Below are 22,294 nucleotides of genomic sequence, written 5' to 3' on the forward strand. Positions count from 1 at the left end.
ATGAACATTAATGTTCAAAAACATCATCAATTCAGTCTGACTAAGCTTAAATATAAAGATTAAACTGCTCAGTATGTGTGCAATATGACTTTCATTTTGTTTCAGATGCTTTAAATTTTAATATATGCTCAAAAATTCTGTTCACAATCTGCTATATGCAATGACAAAAACTACACAATACAAGCAACTGAAGTGGATCTACGCTGACAATTTGTATCCTGAATATAAACTCATTATCTAAACCAACGTGTCAGAGATGCTATATTTTAAGCCATACTCTGTCCTCCTCGCTACAACTGAAACACAAGCAGACTCTGCAGTAAATATGTCATGTTCTGTGAGGACACAGCTTATTAGGCCAATCAGCTGACGTCGTAGAACATCAGAAATATAGCTCAGGCTCTGTATAGCAGTATGCTTAGTCTTTATAATCATCTATAAAATACTTTATCACAACTCCTTCCACAGCTGATGCATACATTCTAAATTATGACAACATATATACAGCTTTGTGTTTATATTAGTGTTTCATTATTATTACATTATTACCCTCAGTGGAGCTTCAGCAATAAAATTCTGTCTTTAACTTACTGGTGTCAATGTAATTCTAAAGATATAACAAAAAAGCACTGGAACTGGAGTGGGCATTAGAGGTTTTTCACAGCAACCATAGGTTCTCATTCGTGCATTAAATATGCTTGTGAGATATAGGAGTTTTTGTAGGTAAGCCAGTTTATTCTGCTAGCTGTCATTACATCCTACACACTAGACATTTACATAATCAAGCTTGGGAATGTCTTCTTTGAGTAAAATCTTCAACTTTCTTCCTTCACCCATCAGTCCATCCAATCATTCTCTGCTGTGGCTTAATCTTCCAGTCCACTGTGTTGTTCTGTTTACCAATGCCTTGTAATAACAATAGCCTTAGAGGTGATCCATCCATAAGTTTTTAGGGTCTGCCTGGCCATGATGGACAAAGACCTCTCCTGATAGCTGGGTGACACAGACACTGTGGTGCAGTTGAAGGACGCGTTAGCTGGGGTCTAATTTGTGAAATAAATCTATAAGCCACTCCACGGTCATGACCTGTTGACAACGGTCTAATGAACACTGCTTATGTTGACGAGCGTTGTGCATGATGGCTGTCTTTTATCTAAACTATAAATGTGTCCAGGGGCCTCATTAATCAAGCTGTACATAGATTTTAATATGTATTTTGAGGAACTGTCCTCACAAATGAGATGGGTGGTATTTATTAGACATTAAAATGTCTTGTTTATTGCATGTTTTTTTCTACTTTAAACTTTACGACAGTCATGCTAGAATTCATGAACCACAGCAGTGGGAGGAAAACTAAAACACATAAACGTACAGTGCCTACTACATAAAATTTTATTTTGATTTTGTGATTGTTCAAAGTGTGCATAATTGTGAAGTAGAAGAAAGAAGATGATACCTGATTTTGAAAACTTTTTTTACAAATAAAAAATCAGAAGAGAGAGTTTTATTCAGCCCTCATGAGTCAATATTTTATACAACCATAATCTGCAGGAATTACAACTGCAGTTCACCTGGGTTATTCCTTTACCAGCTTTGCACATCTAAACACTGACATGTTTGCCCATTTAAAAAAAATATATATATAAGCTCAGATTCAGTGCTTCCTGTCGTTATATTGGAGGGGTGCCCCGACCCTTCAACAACCCCCTCCGCCCCCCCAAGACAGTGAAGTTAATAGTTATATCAAATTAAATAAATGTAGATCACAACAGATCATTGACATTTACCTTTCCTTTAAAACATGCCTATGCATTGTGATTTTATGAAACAAACAAACTGATCTTGTTTATGTAATTTTTACAACACTGCCATTTCTGCTTCTACCTGGATGCATCTCCAAAATTGAAGCTCTCTATATGACTTGCGGCAGACAGACACAAGCGACATGTGCACTCTCACAGGTGAACACACATTCCTGGAAGTAGTGCCAGTGCTACATCGGTCCTCGTTTCCCTATCAATGTGTTTCCCATACAACTCCGCACCGCCCAGGCGGCAAAAACACGTGCTCATTGCAACCTAGTTCTTGGCTAGCTCTGCTTGCACCACAGGGGAACTACGGCCACCATGAGAGTTCAAACAACATGTTTCACTGCTGGACGAGATTCCTAGGGGAAACCCTTAGATTGGATGGATTCTTGTCCTGTGTTTAGGTACATCCATCTTCCAAATATTTCTGACCAGCTTCCCGATACCAGCTGAAAAAAGTGCCGCTACAGCATGATGTCAACACCATGTTTCACTAGGGGTAGGATGGTGTGTTCAGGGAAATGTGGAGGCTTAGTTTCCCACACTGCAAATGGTGTTTTGCACTCAGAGAGAAAGGTTCAGGTTTTATTTGGTTTCTAGCTGAGCAATGGATCTCTGCAGCTCCCCCAGAGCAACCATAGGCCTCTCGGATGCATCCCTATATATTGCTCTCTGTGCCCAATTTAAGTAGACGGCCATGAAGGTTTACAGATGTGGCATACTCTTTTCATTTTTGAATGGCTGATTAAACAGAGCTCTGTTAGAATATTGCTTCATAACTGAACCCTCCTTCTTCTTATTCCTGACCTGTTTTGTTCACTAATGTTCTCTAACAAACCTCTTCTCAGAACATCTGAATTTATTCTGAGATTAAATTACACTTAGGTGAACTCTGATATTTGGGACAATTTGATGCAATGTGTGGCAGTGGATTTTATTTTGGGATATCAGAGTTATTGCTTGGCACACTTCTCAGGCTTACATTTGTGGAACATTTTGAAAATCATGTACTCTTTTTCATCAACTTCACAATCATGACCTTCTCTGTGTCAGTCTGTCACATAAAATCCGTATAAAATACACTCAGGTTAGTGTTAGTAATGTGACAAAATTTTAAAAAAGATTTAAAGGTTGTGAACACTTTTGCATGGTACTAAAGGTGGTATTGTTAGGGCTTGCGAGATAGAGGACCCCGGAATGCAGACTAGCAGGCAGCATGACGGTAAGTGGAAAACGATTTAATAAAAAAAAATAAAAACTCACTCTCAGAAGAGGCAGGAACAAAACAATAAACGAACAGGCAGGACAGGCTTGGCATGATCCACAAAACAAGAAATGAGCATGATCTGAGAACTAGACATGAGCATGATATGAAAATGATTCCGCGATGAATAACTGAACAGGTGTGTATTTATGGAGCGTGACCAGGTGAAACAATAAGACAGATTAATAGGTGCAGGTGATCCGAATAAACTTAATTGACAGAAGAACAAAATGTGGCTGGAGCAAAACAGAGACTCTTGAACACAAACTAACAGAAACTAGAAAAACATTAAACAAAAGCATAACCAGATCCGAAAACCAAACTTGACAAAACATGAACAAGACAACAAAACTAAAGCATGACCAGAAAAACAAACAGAAGAACGATTCAAAACCTTAACTGTGAAAAACATAAAGAAAAAACCCGAAACCAAAAAAACCAAACAAACCCAAATCATAACAGGTATTTATCAAATATGTAAATATCATGACATGAGTCACAGCAATAAAACCAAACTAAGGCAGGTATATCCAAATGGTGCCTGTGTGAGAAAGCCTTTTGTAAAACGAGACTTAAAGCAAACCAAGACATGGCTGCATAAATTGAAAGTGGCATACAAAATGTGAATCAATGTTTTAAGAGGATCAGCTTCAGTTACCAATTACATTACCTCTAAAACCAGGGATAGAGCTGAAGGACAGAGATGGAGGAAAACACTATAGAGGGTTGAGTCATGGACGCTTTCACTTAAAACGAAATAATTTATTTCATTGTGATATTAAAATCAATACACATCGATTGAAAGGTTGGCTAAAGGTAAGAGTGAACATGATCCTTCAGCAGCAAAAAGCAGAGTCCCTGAAAGATGCGGCTAAAACCCGAATGGTGGAGGAAGAGGAAATAGGGAAGACAGAACGTAAGGAAAGAGGAAAATATCTCTGTCTAGTTAACAAAGAGAGAGCAGGAAAATGATAAAGGAAAACCAAAGAAAAGGAAGACAGAGAGTGAAAGAGAAAGAGTGGGGGAGCTCCTGCCCAGCGGAATCAATATAAAGAGGTGGAGCAGTGTACAAAAGCCTCAGGAGGGGAGATTCACTGGTGCAAGTCTAATTCTCTCTCTCATGCACACACTCACCCATGCACATACACATACATTAACACGTACACCCTCTTTGAATCCTTTTTGTTTCTGCCATCTCCTGACATTTCTCTCTGTATCTTTCCTTCATATAATTTCTTTCTCTTAGTCTCTCACTGCCTTGCTCATTCTGTATCCACCCTTCACCTCTAACCATGCACCAAACACACACACATACACACACACACACACACACACATACACGAAAGACACACAATGGTACAGTCGGTGTGCAGAGGGATGAGGGGCAAAGAAAAGGCCTTCTTTTCATTAAAACACAGTAAAAAAGTAGTCTTTCATAAAAAATAAGAAATATGCTGCAAACATGCATGGAGAATACAAATGCAAATACAATGCATGAAAACACAGGGAGAAAATGTATTTTTTGTAATAACTCTGCGATTTGTGTACCCATAAGACAGATTCAGAGGTTCTTGACTGCAAAGACAGTGACTAAAACACACTTCACACTCCAACAACTACTCCGCTCTATCAGCACTTGAGACAAGTGAGAGTTCAATTAGTTCTTGATGAATGAGCCCATAAGATGCTGCTCTCTCATTTCCCTTGTTGCCAGATATCCCAGCAATCAGAGAGAAATGAATTGTCACTGTGGCGTGACTGAAACGAAGATGATGGAGGTAAGGTGGTGGTGCAGCTTGGGGGTGCCAGGGGAGCTTAGATAAATCTTTCATACTTTTCACTCTAGGTCAAAGGTGACAGCAAACCTATTTTTGTAATGCATTTTGCAGTGTCCACTTATTTAAATGAAACTGAAAGTTTACCCTGAAAGTGTGAAGCATGAATCTTTTGTGTTTTCAATTGCTCCAAAATGGACCACCATCTTAAAACTGCATGCAGGCTTCCAGAACCTCTACAATGACTCAATGTATGTTCGTATTAGTACGTGTTTTACAATGATGTTAGACTCACCATCATCAATGATGCTGACGACCACTCCATTGCCAGTTATGTTGTTTCTCCAAACTGGCATCACATTCAGGTCAAACCCATTGGAGTTGTATTCACCCTGTGCAAACTGAAGAGAGACAAAAACACACAGTTATGTGTCAACTTTAAAAGAATTACTGAAAGGACTCTGACCTGTTTATTAATTCACTGTTTACCTGCATTAGTCCTAAATACTCAATGCAGGCAAGATATGCTTTAACCATAGATGGTGTGCAATTTGGGAATTACGCTCAAGCTGAAAGAGGGAATAAATACAGTAAATCTACTTTTTAATTATATTATTATAGAATTTTATTCTATAGTCAGCTGTTTTTTTTACAAAAACATGTTGCCTGTTCAATAAAGTCGCTACAACAGGGAGCTAGACTTCGGCAAATACGTTGTCATTCTGTACTTTTTGCAGTTTTGGTTGTTTTGTACTCGATTATTTAACCTACTTGTTTCACAACTTTTGCAACTTTAAAACAGAAACATCTGCCAGAGAATGTCAATTTGTACCAGTCTGGTGGAAGATTTGCAAACAATCAAACTTACCTGAGACCGAGCTCTATTGAAACTAAGCCTCAATGTATTTCACCAAAGTTGCTCTGTTTAGTTCCTTTGGAGATTTAAACCTCAGATACTAAAGACAGTTCAAAATGTCAACTCTAAATAATTTTGTCTCTGTTTTAAAGGAAATGATTGGAATGTTGTCTCTGCTCTTCATATAAATAATAATCACCATCTAAGGCAAGATTATAAAGCAATATTTTGAACATCATTATACCTATAGATCACAAAGAGAAATCACTCGTACTCGTACTCGTCGTCTTCTGCTTATCCAGGACCGGGTCGCGGGGGCAGCAGACTCAGCAGAGACACCCAGACGTCCCTCTCCCCAGACACCTCCTCCAGCTCCTCCGGGGGGACCCCAAGGCGTTCCCAGGCCAGCCGAGAGACATAGTCCCTCCAGCGTGTCCTGGGCCGTCCCCTGGGCCTCCTCCCAGTGGGACGTGCCTGGAACACCTCCCGAGGAAGGCGTCCAGGAGGCATCCGGTATAGATGCCCGAGGCACCTCAACTGGCTCCTCTCGATGTGGAGGAGCAGTGACTCTACTCCGAGCCCCTCCTGGATGGCCGAGCTCCTCACCCTATATCTAAAGGAGTGCCCGGCCACCCTACAGAGGAAGCTCATTTCCGCCGCTTGTATCCGGGATCTCGTTCTTTCGGCCATGACCCAAAGTTCATGGCCATAGATGAGGGTAGGAACGTAGACCGACCGGTAAATTGAGAGCTTCGCTTTTTGGCTCAGCTCTCTCTTCTAAGAGAGAGAGAAATCAACAAAGAGAAATCATAATCAGCTAATCAAAGCTTTTGGAGTCAGACTAAAATTCAGACAAGAAAACCTAAGTCTCATATTGAAGTCTTTATTTGAGGAAAAGGAAAAACAGACTGTACTTGCACAGGAGGAGACCTGAAAGGAAAACCAACAGGGAGCAACCAGTGGGGAACACATATCAGGAACAGGCTCGCACAGGGAGAACAGACTGGGTAATGGATGGAGTAACTGAAAATTGGAGGCGTATATCCTGGGAAGGTGATTAGTGACATTGAGACCAGGTAAATCCAATTAACTTAATGTACTGAAGCTGTGTGGTGAACAAGACTATGAGAAGCAGAGGGAAAACGACTACTTGAGACCGAGCTACAAAAAGAACACAAGAAAGCTCCAAGGATACAGAACATAGGCAAACTCAAGATCCAGTTTCCTGAACAAGGACAGCCAACACTGTCAATACAGGACACACATGTAAAGACAAATAGCAACCCATTTGCATCTTAGTATTGTAAGAATTATGATTATTGAATAATTAATATTTATCAAGAATTATCATTTAAAATCATAATTTGAAAAAAATTCATTTCTTAATCAAAAATCAATTACGAATAGAAATCAGAGATGTCCTCTGGTGTTGTGATTATGGGCTCAAAGCTCTTTAATAATTATAATTAGCTATTCATCATTAATAATTGATAAATTATTAACCAAAACCACAAAATGTTACTGATTATTCAACCGCTTCACCGAAGGTGGGGGAACTTCGACCTTGTTTTTGACAGATAAATCACTCTTGCACGAAATAAACACAAACGCTTCTCTTAATTATATATATGAAGATTTATTGAAGCCAAATAATCCTGATATACAATTATTCTGGTCCAAAAACCTTCACCTAACTAACAAGCAACGTTCTACACAAAGGGGATAAAAATGACTACCTTACAATAATAATAAAAGAAAAATATATGTGTGAAGATCAAACCAGCAGTTTTATGGACAAAATGTGTAATTTGGGTTAAATGGAAAGAGAAGTCCTCATGGTACTGATGTCTCGATTGTAGCGATCAGCTGATAAAATGGTGGGGCCACGCCCCTTTAGCCGTACAGCTGTTTGCCCCAAATCTTGAACAAAGAGTCATAAAACTCTGAGGCGGGAACTCAGTGGAAAAACTCCAACAATAAAACTGGAACATGGAATGGTCAGGCGAGGCCCAGACCACAGTTGCTTTGAATGGAAAAGACTTTTAAAAGTCCAACCTCTAACTCTTTGTCCGGCTGATCCCAAATTAGCGGGACAAAACATTAACATGCACAATTCAGCAGCGCTTTCACAGCAAATCAAAACACAGCTCAGCATAAAACACTTCAATCAGTATTGCATGCAAAACGTTGATACCTTGGATTAACTACTGGTGATTCTAAATCACCTTAACTATGCCTCATCCTTCCCATACTTCTCATCCTTCCCATACTTCTAAGTGTACCTATCCAATTTAATGTAAAAAGAACGAATTTACTTTGACGTTGATTAACGTTGACGTTGATCGGTATAAAGAAAAAAACGGGGGGGCGGGGGGTTAGTTGACTGAATCAACAAGGAGGAACCTCACCTCCTTTGAAATAAAAGCTCTGTGGGTTTTCACCTGCGCCGGGTGTCGGCATGGTCTTCGATCGGTATATGAATCTTCTGACCTTGTTGTATCAGACAGATTTCCAGCTTTCAAGCTCTTCCGGGAATGGCCTTGTGGAGAAAAACTTCGCCTGCGAGCTTTTGTCTCTCCAGATATGCGCCTCCGTTGCGCCGTCCCGTGAGACACGCGGGAAATGGCAACAAAACTTTTTTTTTCGGTGGATTTATAATCCCGGTGACGTCAGAGTTGCGATGTCTGTTGAGCTGCGCATGTCAAAATGTGCGACCAAAATGGATGACTCCAACAGTATGTATCTGAGAAAACTTTAGGAGAACCATATGAACAAACCAAAACCACACACTGTATCAAATATCAGCCACCATCACTGTATCAGGGCTAAAAATATCAAAATCACAAAAGACTGCTTGGCTGCAGTATTTGTTGTCATATGTAGACATATGTAAATGATATATTTAACCAGTTGGATGGACTCTATCTGCCCCCAATATTCATGCCTCTCATATATCTTTAGTGGTTTATATGCTAAAGCCTACGGCAGTGGTGAAGGCAAGTGGTGTATTTAAAAAAAAAAACAGTAGTTTAATATCTTGTAGCCCCAGTAAAACACATTTTTACACAACATAAAAACTCAAAGTCCATGGAATCGTATTAGCTTTACAAAGATCTCTTATCAGTGCATCTCTGTTTCTTACAGTGCAACGATCAAGTGGGAAACCTTAGCTCCTGGCATTTATGTCACAATAAATGCGTCATGTAAACACGTTATATGCAATGTGACTCTTTAAAGCAACGGACAATATATCCCACCTCATTAGATGACCCAGATCATCTGCTGCCAACTTATTTCTGTCAAACACCACATGACACCCACATAATCCAAGAGTCAATGCCCTGTCAGGTTGTTTGAGTGCCACCATGGGGGAACCTACACAATTCTAAGTAGGTGGTTTGGATACAGATCAGTAAAAATATATATTCACTAGAGAACCATTTATTTCTGTAAGTGATGGTGTATGCATCTTCATATGCATGTGGTTTAAAACACTATAAGGAGCCCAGTAAGTTCACGGACAAGTCATTGAGACAGATCTCCCCTCTTCAGCTCAAACCACAAATCCACCTACATGCAAACACAAAGAAATTTGCACATTACAGCACAGAAACAAGACCACCATGGTGAGGAAAGATACCCATCACAGCAGCTCCCCAGAGCCTCACTATCCCCTCAAACATACATTTACTTGATCATTTAAAACAGCCATAATGCTGCATCCCAATGCAAGCATGCAGTATGCTTACAGGCAAAAAAACCTGACACAGGCAGTGTGTAAAGGCTGCGCACACACAATCTAACTAGAAATGTCAACAGATTCCCAAAACTCTCACACACCGAAAAACACTCACACAGACACACACAGCCAATTTGATATTCAAAGTGAGTCATTTAACTGTTGCTATGATTAAGAGAGAAAGAAAGCAAGAAAAAAAGCACAATGGAAAAAATGTCTCAGTTGGGGGATTGTGTGTGATTGTGTGTGTTTGTGTGTGTTTGTGTGTGAGCGTGTGTGTGTGTGTGTGTGTGTGTGTGTGTGTGTGTGTGTGTGTTTGTGTGTTTGGATGGTAGCATCTGGGGAGCTGCAATACTTTGTAGTGTGGACGAATAAAGCAGATGAATGTAGGCTGCTTGCAGACTAACGTCCACCGGAACACTGAGACTGGCTCTAGGGGAGACACACTCAAACACAGCAGTACAAACACACATACACACACACCCTAATGCATGCACACATAAAGGCACACACCTTTGTAAACTTACATATAGGCCTAGTTGAGAAGCATCTTGAATGCTTTACTTCACACACATGCAGATATGTTGTGATGTTGCAATAGTCAGCAGCAAAAGGTCTTCATGCATAACACTGAGTCACAATAAAACTCCAAAATACTACCATCTACTAGTACCAGTATTCTCTTTGGCTTCTATACATTTATACACAAACATGCTTGCCTTTACAAACAAATGGACCTTATTGAAGACAGTCCATTCTAAATACACAGACTTCCTTGTGGAGTAGGCTCACAGTCTTAAGGCACAGAAATATAGGACTCAAATGCTCAAATGAGTTAGGATTAAGGCTGGAACACATGAAACAAGGGACGAAGATGAACTGGCAAGGGAAATTTGCACAGGGTGAGGTATAAATAGACAAACAATGAGACACAAGTGGATAACATTAGGGGTGATTATTGACAGAGAATTTCAGGAAGTGAAGTTGTCTGAAACGAGACAGGAAATTACTGCTCAAAATAAAACAGGAAGTTCAAAAGGAAAACAAAACCAGACACAGAACAGCAAAACTCTTAGGGCCTGATCCTCAAAGAATTTGCGTGTACAAAACCACACGCAAACCTGTTTGGGTCAACAAAGCTGATCTACAAAGGAGGTGGTAATCGGACTGCGTGTGCAAAATCAGCAGAACTCTCAAAATATACTCTCAAAATCAGCGCAAACTTTTTAGCATGTCTGACTTCATGAACATGCAAAACATATGATAATGACCCAAATGTGAAAATTCATGGGAGGAGTATATGCAAATGCCTGAAACGGTTTGCGGGTGCAATTTTTGCGTGTGGTTTTAGCACGTTTATAATGCAGGTGCTAACTGGGACGCAAAAATGTCTGCTGTCACTTTGGCCAGAAGGAAGCTTAGATAGACTGACAGATGTCAGGGAGAGAGATTCTTCTGTACATGTGCCAATAGATTTGGGTTGTAAAAATATAAAAAAATAGATGAGAATAAAGGATTCTATGTAGGATTATCCCAGCTCTGATTTGGGGTCAATCACAAACAAAAGACATGCTATTTCTCCTATGGTAAAACTCCTCGCAACACTTCATTCAACATTGATCCAGCGTAACATCGTTGTCAGTGATCATCTGCTAAACGCGCACAAACCCGATCATAGCAAAATGCGCATATAACTGATCAAGCGCGAAAAACCTGTAATCGCACATCATGCAAAAGACCCACTGTGCTTTGATGTTGATATTATAATTAATAGGAAAGAACTAAAGTCATTATAAGGCAGATTAAATCCTTCATTTGCAAACTGGATGCTAAAATCACTTCTTAGCAGGGGAAAAATCATCATTTTAAGGCAGCTTTTCTATGTGTTGACAAAGACAATGTATGCTTTAACCTTGTCACTAAACAAAACACATTGCACAGTAACGTTATGTCATTGCAGGGCAATCGGAGCTGGATCAGTTTGACAACGTTGTTTAAATGTGAACATATGCTTTGGTTTTATGGTTTTGTTTATGCAGTTAAAAATAATTTTGTGTCACCAAAAAACAATTTAAATAATCAAACACGTAGTACATAATTAAAATATTGGCAAAACAAACAAAGCAAATTTAGGAAATGTTGTTGTTTCCATACATAGTGTGGAAACAATCATCTCATTTTGAACGTGACTAAAACAAAGGAGATGATTGTAGATTTTTAGAGAAACAGGAATAAGTCAAAAACTATTTCTATCATGGGAGAAGAAGTGGAGGTGGTGGAGGAGTATAAATACCTCGTGTTCACCTGGACAAAAGACTAGAGTGGAGATGCAACTGTGAAGCCATCTACAAGAAGGAACAGAGCAGACTGTACTTCTTGAGGAAGCTTAGGTCCTTTGGTGTTTGCAGCAAGATGCTGCATATCTTCTATATGACTGTTGTGGAAAGTGTGATCTCTTCTGCCATCATCTGCTGGGGAAGCAGCATCAGAGCCAGGGACTTAAAAAAGCTCAACAAGCTGATAAAAAAGGCTGGCTCTGTTCTGAGGACTACTCTGGAACCTCTGGAGATCATTGTGGAAAGACTGATTCTTCATAAAATGAAGAACATTATGGAGAACTCTGAGCATCCTCTTCATGAGACTGTCCTACAACAACAGAGTGTCTTCAGTCAGAGGCTTCTTCAGATCTGCTGTAAGACGGAGCGCTACAGGAGATCCTTCCTGCCCACAGCCATCAGCCTCTACAACGGCTCTTTGAAGAAACCCTCATAATGAGCTACAACAACATTTAATTTCCCTTTGGGATTAATAAAGTATTTTTGAATTTAATTTTTTTGAATTGAATAAATGTTCGATTTAACTTCTTTGCAGGACAGTTATGTGACGCTATGTTTTAAAATTAGCAAAGCTATAACATACAGATTGCCAACTCCTACAACAATCTATGTTTATGTTGCTAATATTACGTTCAGGCCCAAATATTGTGGCTGTTTATGATAAACTCTGAATTCTTCAAACATATACTCTCAAAAAATGACAGAACCTGTTGAGTCTCCGAAAATAATTAAAAGATCAAGGGAGACAAATTAATTAACAGACATATCTGTCTTTTATATTGTTAATATTGATTGGCCAATTTGTTGCAAGTTACATTGAGCTAGATAAGAAAAATAATCTCGTCAGGGCAGATGACAAACCTGCTGTGAGTAGCTCATCTAAAGTTAACTAACTGTAACAGTCCAGAAAAGCAAGGGCAGAACGGAGCAGAAGGAAAAAATCAGCAACTGGATCATTTATAATGATGCAGTGTAACAATCCCTGCATATTTCCAGCAACACAGCAGAGTTTGCTTTTCCTCTTGTTCCAGCCAGTACCACATGCAATTACCTCATTTAAATAGGGCGGTCTACACCTGTTTTGTACCTTTTATCCATTGCACGCACAATCTTTGAAAATCGCACGGAACACACCCACTTATTGCACATGCAATTTATTTATAGAACACGCAAATTTGCACGCACTATTTGGGATCTTTGAAGATCAGGCCCTTAGTGTGCAGAGCTGGCCATGACTCCTGTTATGACACCCGTTGCAGCCATAGCAGCTTCAGTGTGTTAATGAAAATATTTGGTCATTTATTTGGGTGACCATTTGTAGTATTGAACAACATAACCTGGTTTTTAATATTCTAATTCATCCCAAAGGTGCTCTATCATCCTGGGGTCTGGGGTCAGAGCTCAATGCGGCCCCATTAAGTTCCTCCACACCAAACTTGCTTTAAGCATTGATGTTCAGTCATGTTGGGACAAAGCCATTGCCAAACGGTTCTGACATAGTTGGGAGACTTAAAGTGTAGCATTAAGAGTTTCATTCAATGCACCAAGACCATGCCCACTTCATGAAAAACAACCCTGTACCATAAACCTCACTTTAACATATTTAACTGGGCACAATACAATAACAATAGCCAAACCCAAACTCGTCCATCAGAGTGTCTTCACTGCTCAACTCCTTTGATTGTCACGACCTATAGGTGTTGAGTTTGGTTTTCTTTTTGTGGGTATTGTGACCATTTCATTACTGTTTACTTTGTTCTTTAGGTCTTGTCTTTGTTAGTTCTTTTCCTTATGCTTGTTGTTATAAGGTGTTTCCTCTGTGTTCCCACTCATCTGTGTTAACCTCCCTCTTTCGGTTGCTTTGCATTCTTCCTGCCACAGCTGCTCCACATTTCATCTGATCAGCTCTTCTGGTTCATTGGTCATTTCTCCACCCTTCATCTGTATGTAAACTCTTTGGTTTTCATTGTTCACCTGTGGGTTCTACTGTTTGCCTGCCCATTCCATGCCCATCTCATCGCCTATGTAACTAACGTGCCCTGCTTTTACTGTTGCAAGTCACCTGTTCTGTTATCATTACATATTCCTTTTTTAAAATAATGTGTCCTGTCTGGCAGAGTAGCACTTGGAATTGTTGTTGAAGTGCCAAGAAGAAGTCCAACAGATTTACTTTCAGAAGTGGAGCATTACAGCTAACGCTATAATGCTCCGCTGTAAAGTTTATAAAAAACTTTATAAGAAACTGCTCTGGCATTATTCCAAATGTAATGGACACAGAGACGGAAACAAAAGGGAAAAAAAGAAGCAAGAAAGAGAAGGTTGGGGGGGGGGGAAGGCAAAAAAGTAAAAGGGAGAGAAGGAGAAAAAATTGAGGAAAGAAAAAAGGATGAAGACGGTACAAGATAGACATGGAGGAGAACCAGTACAGCTGGCAGCCGGCTATACGGGAACAGATCCAGCTATGGACCCGGAGACCCAAGACCAAAAGGCACACTACTCCACAGCCCACCACGCAACCACAGCGAGTAAGCCGGCACCCACCCAAGCACCCAGCCCCGGACAACAAGAACCACCAACGCACCAGCGGGCAGAGACACCGCCCACAGTCAGGGAGTGTGACAAGGCCCTAATAGGCCTCACATTTGATGGGGGGCCTAAGATGATCTAGGAGAGGGAGCAGCCCAAGACACAACCTGACGCATAACAGGCACACACAGTCACAATCACCCACCCTAATGTGTACACATAAAAACACTCACACCGACACACCCAATGAGTGAGTGGGTGATGTTCACTCTTTCGCACTCCCCATACACACTCTGTACTCCCAGGTCCAGGTACCAAAACCCCAGAGGGGCAACCAGCCTCCAGGGCCCAGGAGGTGGCTTATTTATCTTAGCTTATACAACATCTGGATAAAAACAGCAATGACATTTTGAGTAAAAATGTTCCGGATCAAAAAATATCTGTTTCAGCAGTGATTTAAATTCAGAAATCAGGATCGGAACCCGTAATTCCTGAATTGGACCATCTTCACTTTTGCAAATTAACAAAAGCAGTCTAAATAACCAGGTGTATGATTATATACACCTAGTTAAATGGAATTGGAACACCTGAATTGAATGATTTGAAGGGATGTCGCCATACTGCTGGTGCTATAGTGAATAATATAACATCTGAGGAAAAAACATACACAGGCACAGCCAAACAGCAGCAAAAAGCAACCAATTGCCTCTTCGTCTTCATCTCAGCTGGAGTTCAAAGAAAACAGAAAAACACAAACAGATTGTCAAACAACATATACCATCCACAAGAAGCATGGGCAGTATGCTGCATTCAGCTCTGCAAGACCCTTCATAGAGAAGCTGATGTCAGAACATGACATTTTTGGACTCAGTTTGTGGTTTTGTGTTCTTACTTTTGTTTAGTTGTTTCTAGTTTGGCTTTGGGCTTCATGTTTATTGTTTCCTTTTCCTCCCTCTACCATCTCCTAGTGTGTATTGTATTCTTCTAACTCTTAGTTCCTTTTGTTGTTGCTTTATTATTTTTTTTATAGTATTATTCTTATTATTATTATTATTATTCCTCCTTGGATTCTTATTTAGTTGCTCTGTGTTTATTTATGGTTAGGTATTTATTCTTAGTCCAGCTTTAGTTATTGTTTACGTGTGGTTTGTCTATTTTGTAAATTAGGTTCTTCTTATGAGCTCTTTGTTTATTCTTAAGTTGTTGTTATTGTTTCTATGTTTCCCTCTAGTTTCTCTGTTTACTTTAGTTCATATTTATTCTAGTTCTTTATTCCTCCTCTGATTTATTATCTTGCTTAGTTTGTGTTTTCTGTTTATTGTTTATTAGTCCTTCCCTCTTCCTCAGCCTTTCTATTTGTTTCACCTGTTCCTTCTGCTTCCCTGCCTCCTTGTCGCACCTGTTCTCTGTTCTGTTGATTACTTGCCTTTGTTATCTCACAGTATATTAGTTGGTTTGGTGTCTTTGTTTGTTCCTGGTTCCTTGTGTTCGTCACACCTCGTTCTCATCTATGATTATGCTTTGTTTTTGCGTTCCCTTGCCTTGGAAATCTTTTGCTATGCCTTGCCTTGGGAAACCTGCAGTGATTTTTGTAAGCTTTTGTATCTGGACTCTGGTTCATTCCTGCAGTGTTTTTGCTACGTTTTCTGACCTTATAAATAAACCTATGAATTACAAAGATGATCCTGCCGAGCTCTTGTCTGCACTTTGGTCCGATCCTAAACCCCATCATGACAGCTGAATTCATCATCAAGGTGTTGTAGGCCGAACCTGCCTAGAGTAGATTATGAAACTATTGCTCTGTGGCACAGACACACAGCATTTTAGCAAACATACACATCCAACTGCTGTATACATGCATTTGTCTAGGTCTGGCAAGCTCCCAACCCTGAGCAGATTACTGACCCTCAATCAATATCTCCATCCACCAGAGGCTTATTAAACACAGTTAAAATCAAGAGAGGGAGGTAAGGAGGCAATAGAGAGAGAAGGGTCCTTAGTGGTAGGCTTTACATTTTTCCAGATTACTCAGTGATTGATAATTGAGGCCTATATTCCTGTTTATGTAATCAACCCATATAGTTAAAGTCATATAATCATTTATATGTTGTGATGGAAATTCTTGCAGTAAGCATTTCAGTGTATAACCTTTTTTACTCCTCAGAATATCTGTGTTAGAGGAAGAAGCTGTAAAGCCATTATCAGAAGTTTGATGGTTCAGACCCATCTTTAGGACAATGTCAGGAAGGGCAGTTAGGTCTGTTCCTAGATAACCTTGTCACTTTTGAACTTAAGAAGGGTTTGGGTCATAAAACACAGACTCTTTGCAGTTGAGATAACACTGTCATGTTCTGGTATAAATACTGTGTGTAAATGTTGATCGGGGCTCTGTTTCACTGACTAACCTCAGTGTCAGGGTCTTCAAACGCTTAATGCCTTTGAATAAAACTTATAAAGACAAAGTCCGGATTTTCTCTTGTTATGAGTCAACTTCTACCCACTTTAATAAAAAATTCCACAACAATTTCATACTTCATGTAATACCACATGCATCAGACCAGGCTTTAAAAATAATCTTGTCGATAAGATTTCTAAATTCAGAGCTGAGTATTTGCTACAAATCACACTCATATTAAACCTCTGTGCTCGCGGCCTCATATTTCTCTTCATCATCTGGCCTCGATTCTGTCTCCACCACCCTCCGCCCCCATCCTGACTCTCATCCCTCCAACTTGCTCCGAGAGCTAAGGTGTCAGTCAATCTGTTGCCGGTTGCCAGGGTGAATCTATGAGCCCGCCTCTCCTCCCCCTCACTCTGCCAGATTACGCCCTCGCGCGTCACTCAACAATGTCCACAGAGTCCATTGGCTGAGAAATGCTTGCCCAGGGTATTTATAGCAATAACATGCCAGAGACTTATTATTGATAGAGTAATCAGTGAAATAATGTATTATTGAATTTCATCAATATAAGCAGAAACAGCAGCAGTAATCATGTAGCAAACACAGCAGGAACTATTTAAAGCACAAAAGTAATAGTTATAAGTGAACTTTTTTTCTCTTGCTTTAAAGTACTCTGTCTTAGTCAAACATTTTGTTCTTCATTAGGGAATTCTTAGTGTTCTGTACTTCCTATTTTAATCAGTCCTACTTTACCTAAATGTGTCTGCTTCTTCTAGAAATTATGATTACCTGACTGGTTTTCACTTAGTTTGTCAACTCAGATGGATAATATTTAGACTTTGAAATATGAAGACAAAAAAACAAATACAGTTTACTGACTGATAGCATAGTATAAAGTATTGTATAGTATCTGTATAATAATATAAATCACCAGAAGTGGCTATATATTTCACAGTTTTTTAATTTTAAATGTAACTTGCTTCCTCCCTCGTTCAACTTTTTATCTTGTATCTTCTAAAGATACAAGAGTTCCCCCTGTTGAAATAAGTATTTAAAACAGACACTACTATCTGAACGAAAAAGGAGTCATCAATGATATAAAACCTAAACAATATTTCAGTACATATAAAGAACACAAACCCTAAATTCTTTTTTACTCTCCATATGTCTGATATTTTGCTTTCTTTTATCTTGGGCCTCTGGAAGGTAGCAAATCCTCAGCTTCTTCAACCTTCCGCTCATTCACCTCAGCTCCACCATCACTACATCTGTAGGTCTTTATGTCATTCCCTGCACTTCAGTCTTACAACGCTAAAAGGCACCAATTGTAACTCACACCATTAAAGAAATCTGATGACAAAACAGTAACAATCTAACATTTTTTACAGGAAAAACATTTACTGCTGTTGATGTATTTTGAAGAACAATATAGTCACAGTAATGGTCACAATTTCAGTCAAAACATAGCCAGTAATGCATGGTGCCCACCTTAATGGACAGCTGTTTTTTGTTTCCTCCTATTTCCTCCTAACATAATTTCAATACTTCAGAATTATGACAATTATAATTGTCTGTAGTTAAAATTTGGTTACATTAATATTTTTTATCTTTCAATATGTCATACCATATAAGGACAGTCAAGATATCCTGGTATAAGGCCTTTCTGGTTCACTGCCAACCATGTGGGTTTGAACAGATTTTTGTGAACATGTTCTGGCAGCCCAGTAGGTGGCAGAGTATGGACTGGCATTTTAGAGTCGGCTTACATATGTAAGTATATCATAAACAACCAAACATACACATGAAAACAGCATTTAAATAGATGTATACTGTAGTGATTACTATAAATAAAAGTGTTAGTATACCAAGTACATAAAAGAATTTGTCTAATTTTAAACTATTATCAGAATTGGTCAAATTTAACTTAGACTGGACATAATATCATTAGACATTAGATATAAAAACAACAGATGTACAAGTTTTAAACTGCAAGATTCCCTAATAATATAATTGCTTTTCTTGCCATGGGAGTGTCTTGCATTAGGTAGCAAATAAAATGTTTTTTATTTTTTATTTTATTGAACCTCATTTATATTTATAATTAAAATCTAGATCAAGAAATGTGGATAACCATTGTTTCTGGGGTTAAGTGTAAGTATTTCAAAGTAAAGTGACTCTATCCTGTCTAAACATATTGTTCCTGTATTTGTATTGGGACTCAGAAACACAGTTTGGCCAAACAGTGTAAACAAGACAGCTGAAGGCATAAGCATGTCGTGTAGTTTCAGCCCAGTTGTGTGCTTGTGTTCCTCCAAGCCTCATCAGTCCCACACATCTGTCTCAGTTCAACATGGACAGCCCCCTTCCACCCTCCTCTCCTTCCTTCTTCACAATCCCCTTATCTCTCTATCTTTTGTCTCCTTCTCCAGTCACACATGAAAGCCTGGCTGACTTACGCCTGTCAGAAAAACATCCTTCAACGTGAAGACAAGAAAAGAGGAGAGACGGGAGACTTCCAGATAAGGGAAATGACGACACACATACAACCAAGCAAATAATTACACCCACCAGTTCCCACTGCATGGGCCAGAGTGGGTCGTTGAAAGCAAGGGACTGGTCATCCTTTCTCTCCTCAGATGGGCTGCCAGCTGGAGACTGTTTCCTCTGGGAACCTGCAAGCACATAAATCTGTAATACACATGTGTGCGTGGAGTTTTCCTTTTCATTGTCTTGAACTTTGACTTCAGGACATCCCTGGATCTCCAACCAATGGTACAAAGCTTCCCAGATTCCCTGCTCACTACTAAGGTGGAATACTGGGGGGAGATTACCATATCATTATCATCTAATTAGCATCTCATTACAGTAGCGCGGCTCAGTTCACTGTCTGTGGAAGTGCCTCAGCTCATCAAGGCCTCCACATACTTTTCATTATACTCATTGTCACTCTCTCTTCCACAAGAATACAGAAATGTTGGTTCTTTAGAAATTTTGCTGTGATCTACTTTATTTGGTACATTACCTTCTGGCTCAGTAAGACCATTAGGCAATACAGGATGCAGAGTGTTGTCTGTACAACTTAAAAATAGTGATCAGTGTTGTGCACAAATGCATTGAAATGACCACATGAATGAGTGCTGTTGATGTTTTGTGTGAACCTTCTGTGAACAAACCAAACAGGAGTAATTCAGGAGTAAATACATTATTTCAAGAGTAAACCATCCCTGCAAAGTAAAAACAAATCCGGGGAACATTTGACCATCTTTTGTGAAAACAGGTTGCCACATTGAGTCTGGTGGGAAAGATCTGTCTCTCTCTGCCTGGCTATTATATTGTGTATTTGTTATCAGTAAAATGCATACTTTTCATGTATGTTTTAAATGTTTCTATGAAAACAGTGGGTCCATAACCTCACCATCAGGAGTGAAGTGAAAGTGTAAGCATTGAGCCTGCATATGCTTACATCGCAGGAGAGCATAATCTAGTCCCAAAGATCTCAGTTTCCATGCAGCAGAGATAGAGGAGGAACAGAATAGGAGCTCTGAGAGATGTCTTACTGTTTTCTCTGTCCACTATATACATAACCATAGCCAGACAGTTTGGTCATTTTCTATAAGTGAATTAAGTTATTTTTGTTAGCTTACATTATGCCTATATAAAATCAGAACTGCTCTGAAATGTGCAAAATTAATAACAGGCGGTTTGACAATCAAAATGTTATGACTTTGCAATCCAACAAAAGAAACAGAAAATAATGTAAATGAAAGCTATAACTATAATGAATCTGGCATTACTAAAACACAATGTGTAAACAGAGAGAACAGGAAAGAATCAAAAATATATTTAAAAAAAAAACAAGCAGGTAAAGATCAGACTGCAAATAACACGATTCCGTGATTAACGTGTTATTTAACAATCATCCACCAATTAGCGATAGGCCGGTTACCGCTATCAAGTTATACCGAGGTTTTAAAACATTTATGATTTTAAAACGACAAATATTTTGCCTTTTGAAATTCCCATCACACCAAGATATCTCTGGCTTTATGGAGCATAAAGTATTTCATCCCTGACCCTCCCCTACCTGTTTCTACACATTGGGAGTAAGCTGGCAGAAAGAAAGATACTATACTTTTTCACTAGCTTCCAACAAAAACCAAATCAGCTTTTGATGGTCAATTCAGCAATGCTTAACAAATAGAGGCTTGAGGGTCAGATAACATTAAGCGGGGTATCTTAAACAAAACACCATCGTATCAATTAAATCAAGGAATTCTGAAGAACATTTTATTTCTGCTCCATAAACCAATCATAAAAACACTACCTCAAAACTGCTGGGTTGGTTTTTTTGACCTCTGCCTTTATGCTGTTGAGAAACAGTTTGGATAATTTTAAACAAACACTTAGTCAGAATTTGTGACATAGTTCATTGGGTTAGAGAAGAGACTAGAAGGAGCTCCATCATTCTTAACAGACACCATTTTGAACAAAACAAAAACCATGTCAGATTTCACCGAACCTGTTCCACAATTTGGCATAAGAAATAGTGGAATGGTAAAATCATGCTATACAATAATGTTAATGAAAGCAGGTTAATAGAATTGCGCCGCTCAAGGTGGCAGCATGTTGGAGTAGCTCTGTTACTTTTGATTCTGATTTATTCTTTTTTGGGAACTCTTCCTCTTGTGGTGGATACAGTTGATTTTTTTTGGACAACTGCCCTCCCTGGTGTCAGATGTTGTGCAGCTTGGATGTTTTTTCCTAATACCTTCTATTTTTGGACATTTGTTATGATGCATTGCCATGGCAACGGGGTTGTTTCTTACAACCGAGAGCAGCTGATTAATATCTCAAAAGCTCAAATAATACTTCAACTACAACCCCAAATCCCTGATGAGTTGAAAAGAAGACACCATGGATGCAGAGCAGGAGCTAAGAGAAGAGAGAGGAGGAAGTTCAAACCATCTCTTCCGTCGATTATGATGGGCAATGTGAGATCGTTGGGAGACAAGTTGGATGAACTCCAAGCCCTACAAAGGACCCAGCCAGAGTATCCGGAATGCAGTATTATGTGTTTTACTGAGACATGGCTGCAGGATCATATCCCCGACTCCAGCGTCTCTCTGCCGGGCTTTTTAACCATACGAGCAGACAGAGATTTAAAGAGGAGCGGCAAATGTAAAGGAGGTGGACTGTCAGTACTTGTGAACAACAGATGGTGTAATCCAGGACATGTAACTGTGAAGTGTCATCTCTGCAGTCCAGATATTGAACTGTTGGCAGTAAGTTTTCGTCCATATTATTTACCCAGAGTTCACCAGTGTTATTTTGGCAACAGTTTACGTTCCACCTTCCGCTGTTGCTGACACTGGATGTGATGCCATCAGCTCAGTTCTTGCTAAGCTACAGACACAAAACCCCAATGCTTTTGTGGCAATTTCTGGTGATTTTAACCATGCTTCACTCTCTGCTACACTTCCAACGTTTCAACAGTTTGTCAGCTGCTCTACCAGAGAAAACAAAACATTGGATTTGTTTTATGCAAATGTCAAGGACTCATACATCTCTACAGCAAGACCTCCTCTAGGC

General features: G+C 39.4%; 1 protein-coding gene across 1 annotated transcript in view; it reads right to left on the bottom strand.

Annotated features, from left to right (window-relative positions):
* Positions 1–22,294, bottom strand: part of LOC124865699 (furin-like protease kpc-1) — a 312,042-nt gene that overhangs the window by 249,052 nt on the left and 40,696 nt on the right. Inside the window, exons 5-6 of the mRNA XM_047361035.1 lie at positions 19,274–19,377; positions 5,143–5,248 (exon numbers count right to left, since the gene is read on the bottom strand). Of these exons, the coding sequence (XP_047216991.1) occupies positions 5,143–5,248; positions 19,274–19,377 (210 nt within the window). The remainder of the gene's footprint in view (positions 1–5,142; positions 5,249–19,273; positions 19,378–22,294) is intronic.

This window comes from Girardinichthys multiradiatus, chromosome 3 (assembly GCF_021462225.1).
Source record: "Girardinichthys multiradiatus isolate DD_20200921_A chromosome 3, DD_fGirMul_XY1, whole genome shotgun sequence".
Lineage (NCBI taxonomy): Eukaryota > Metazoa > Chordata > Actinopteri > Cyprinodontiformes > Goodeidae > Girardinichthys > Girardinichthys multiradiatus.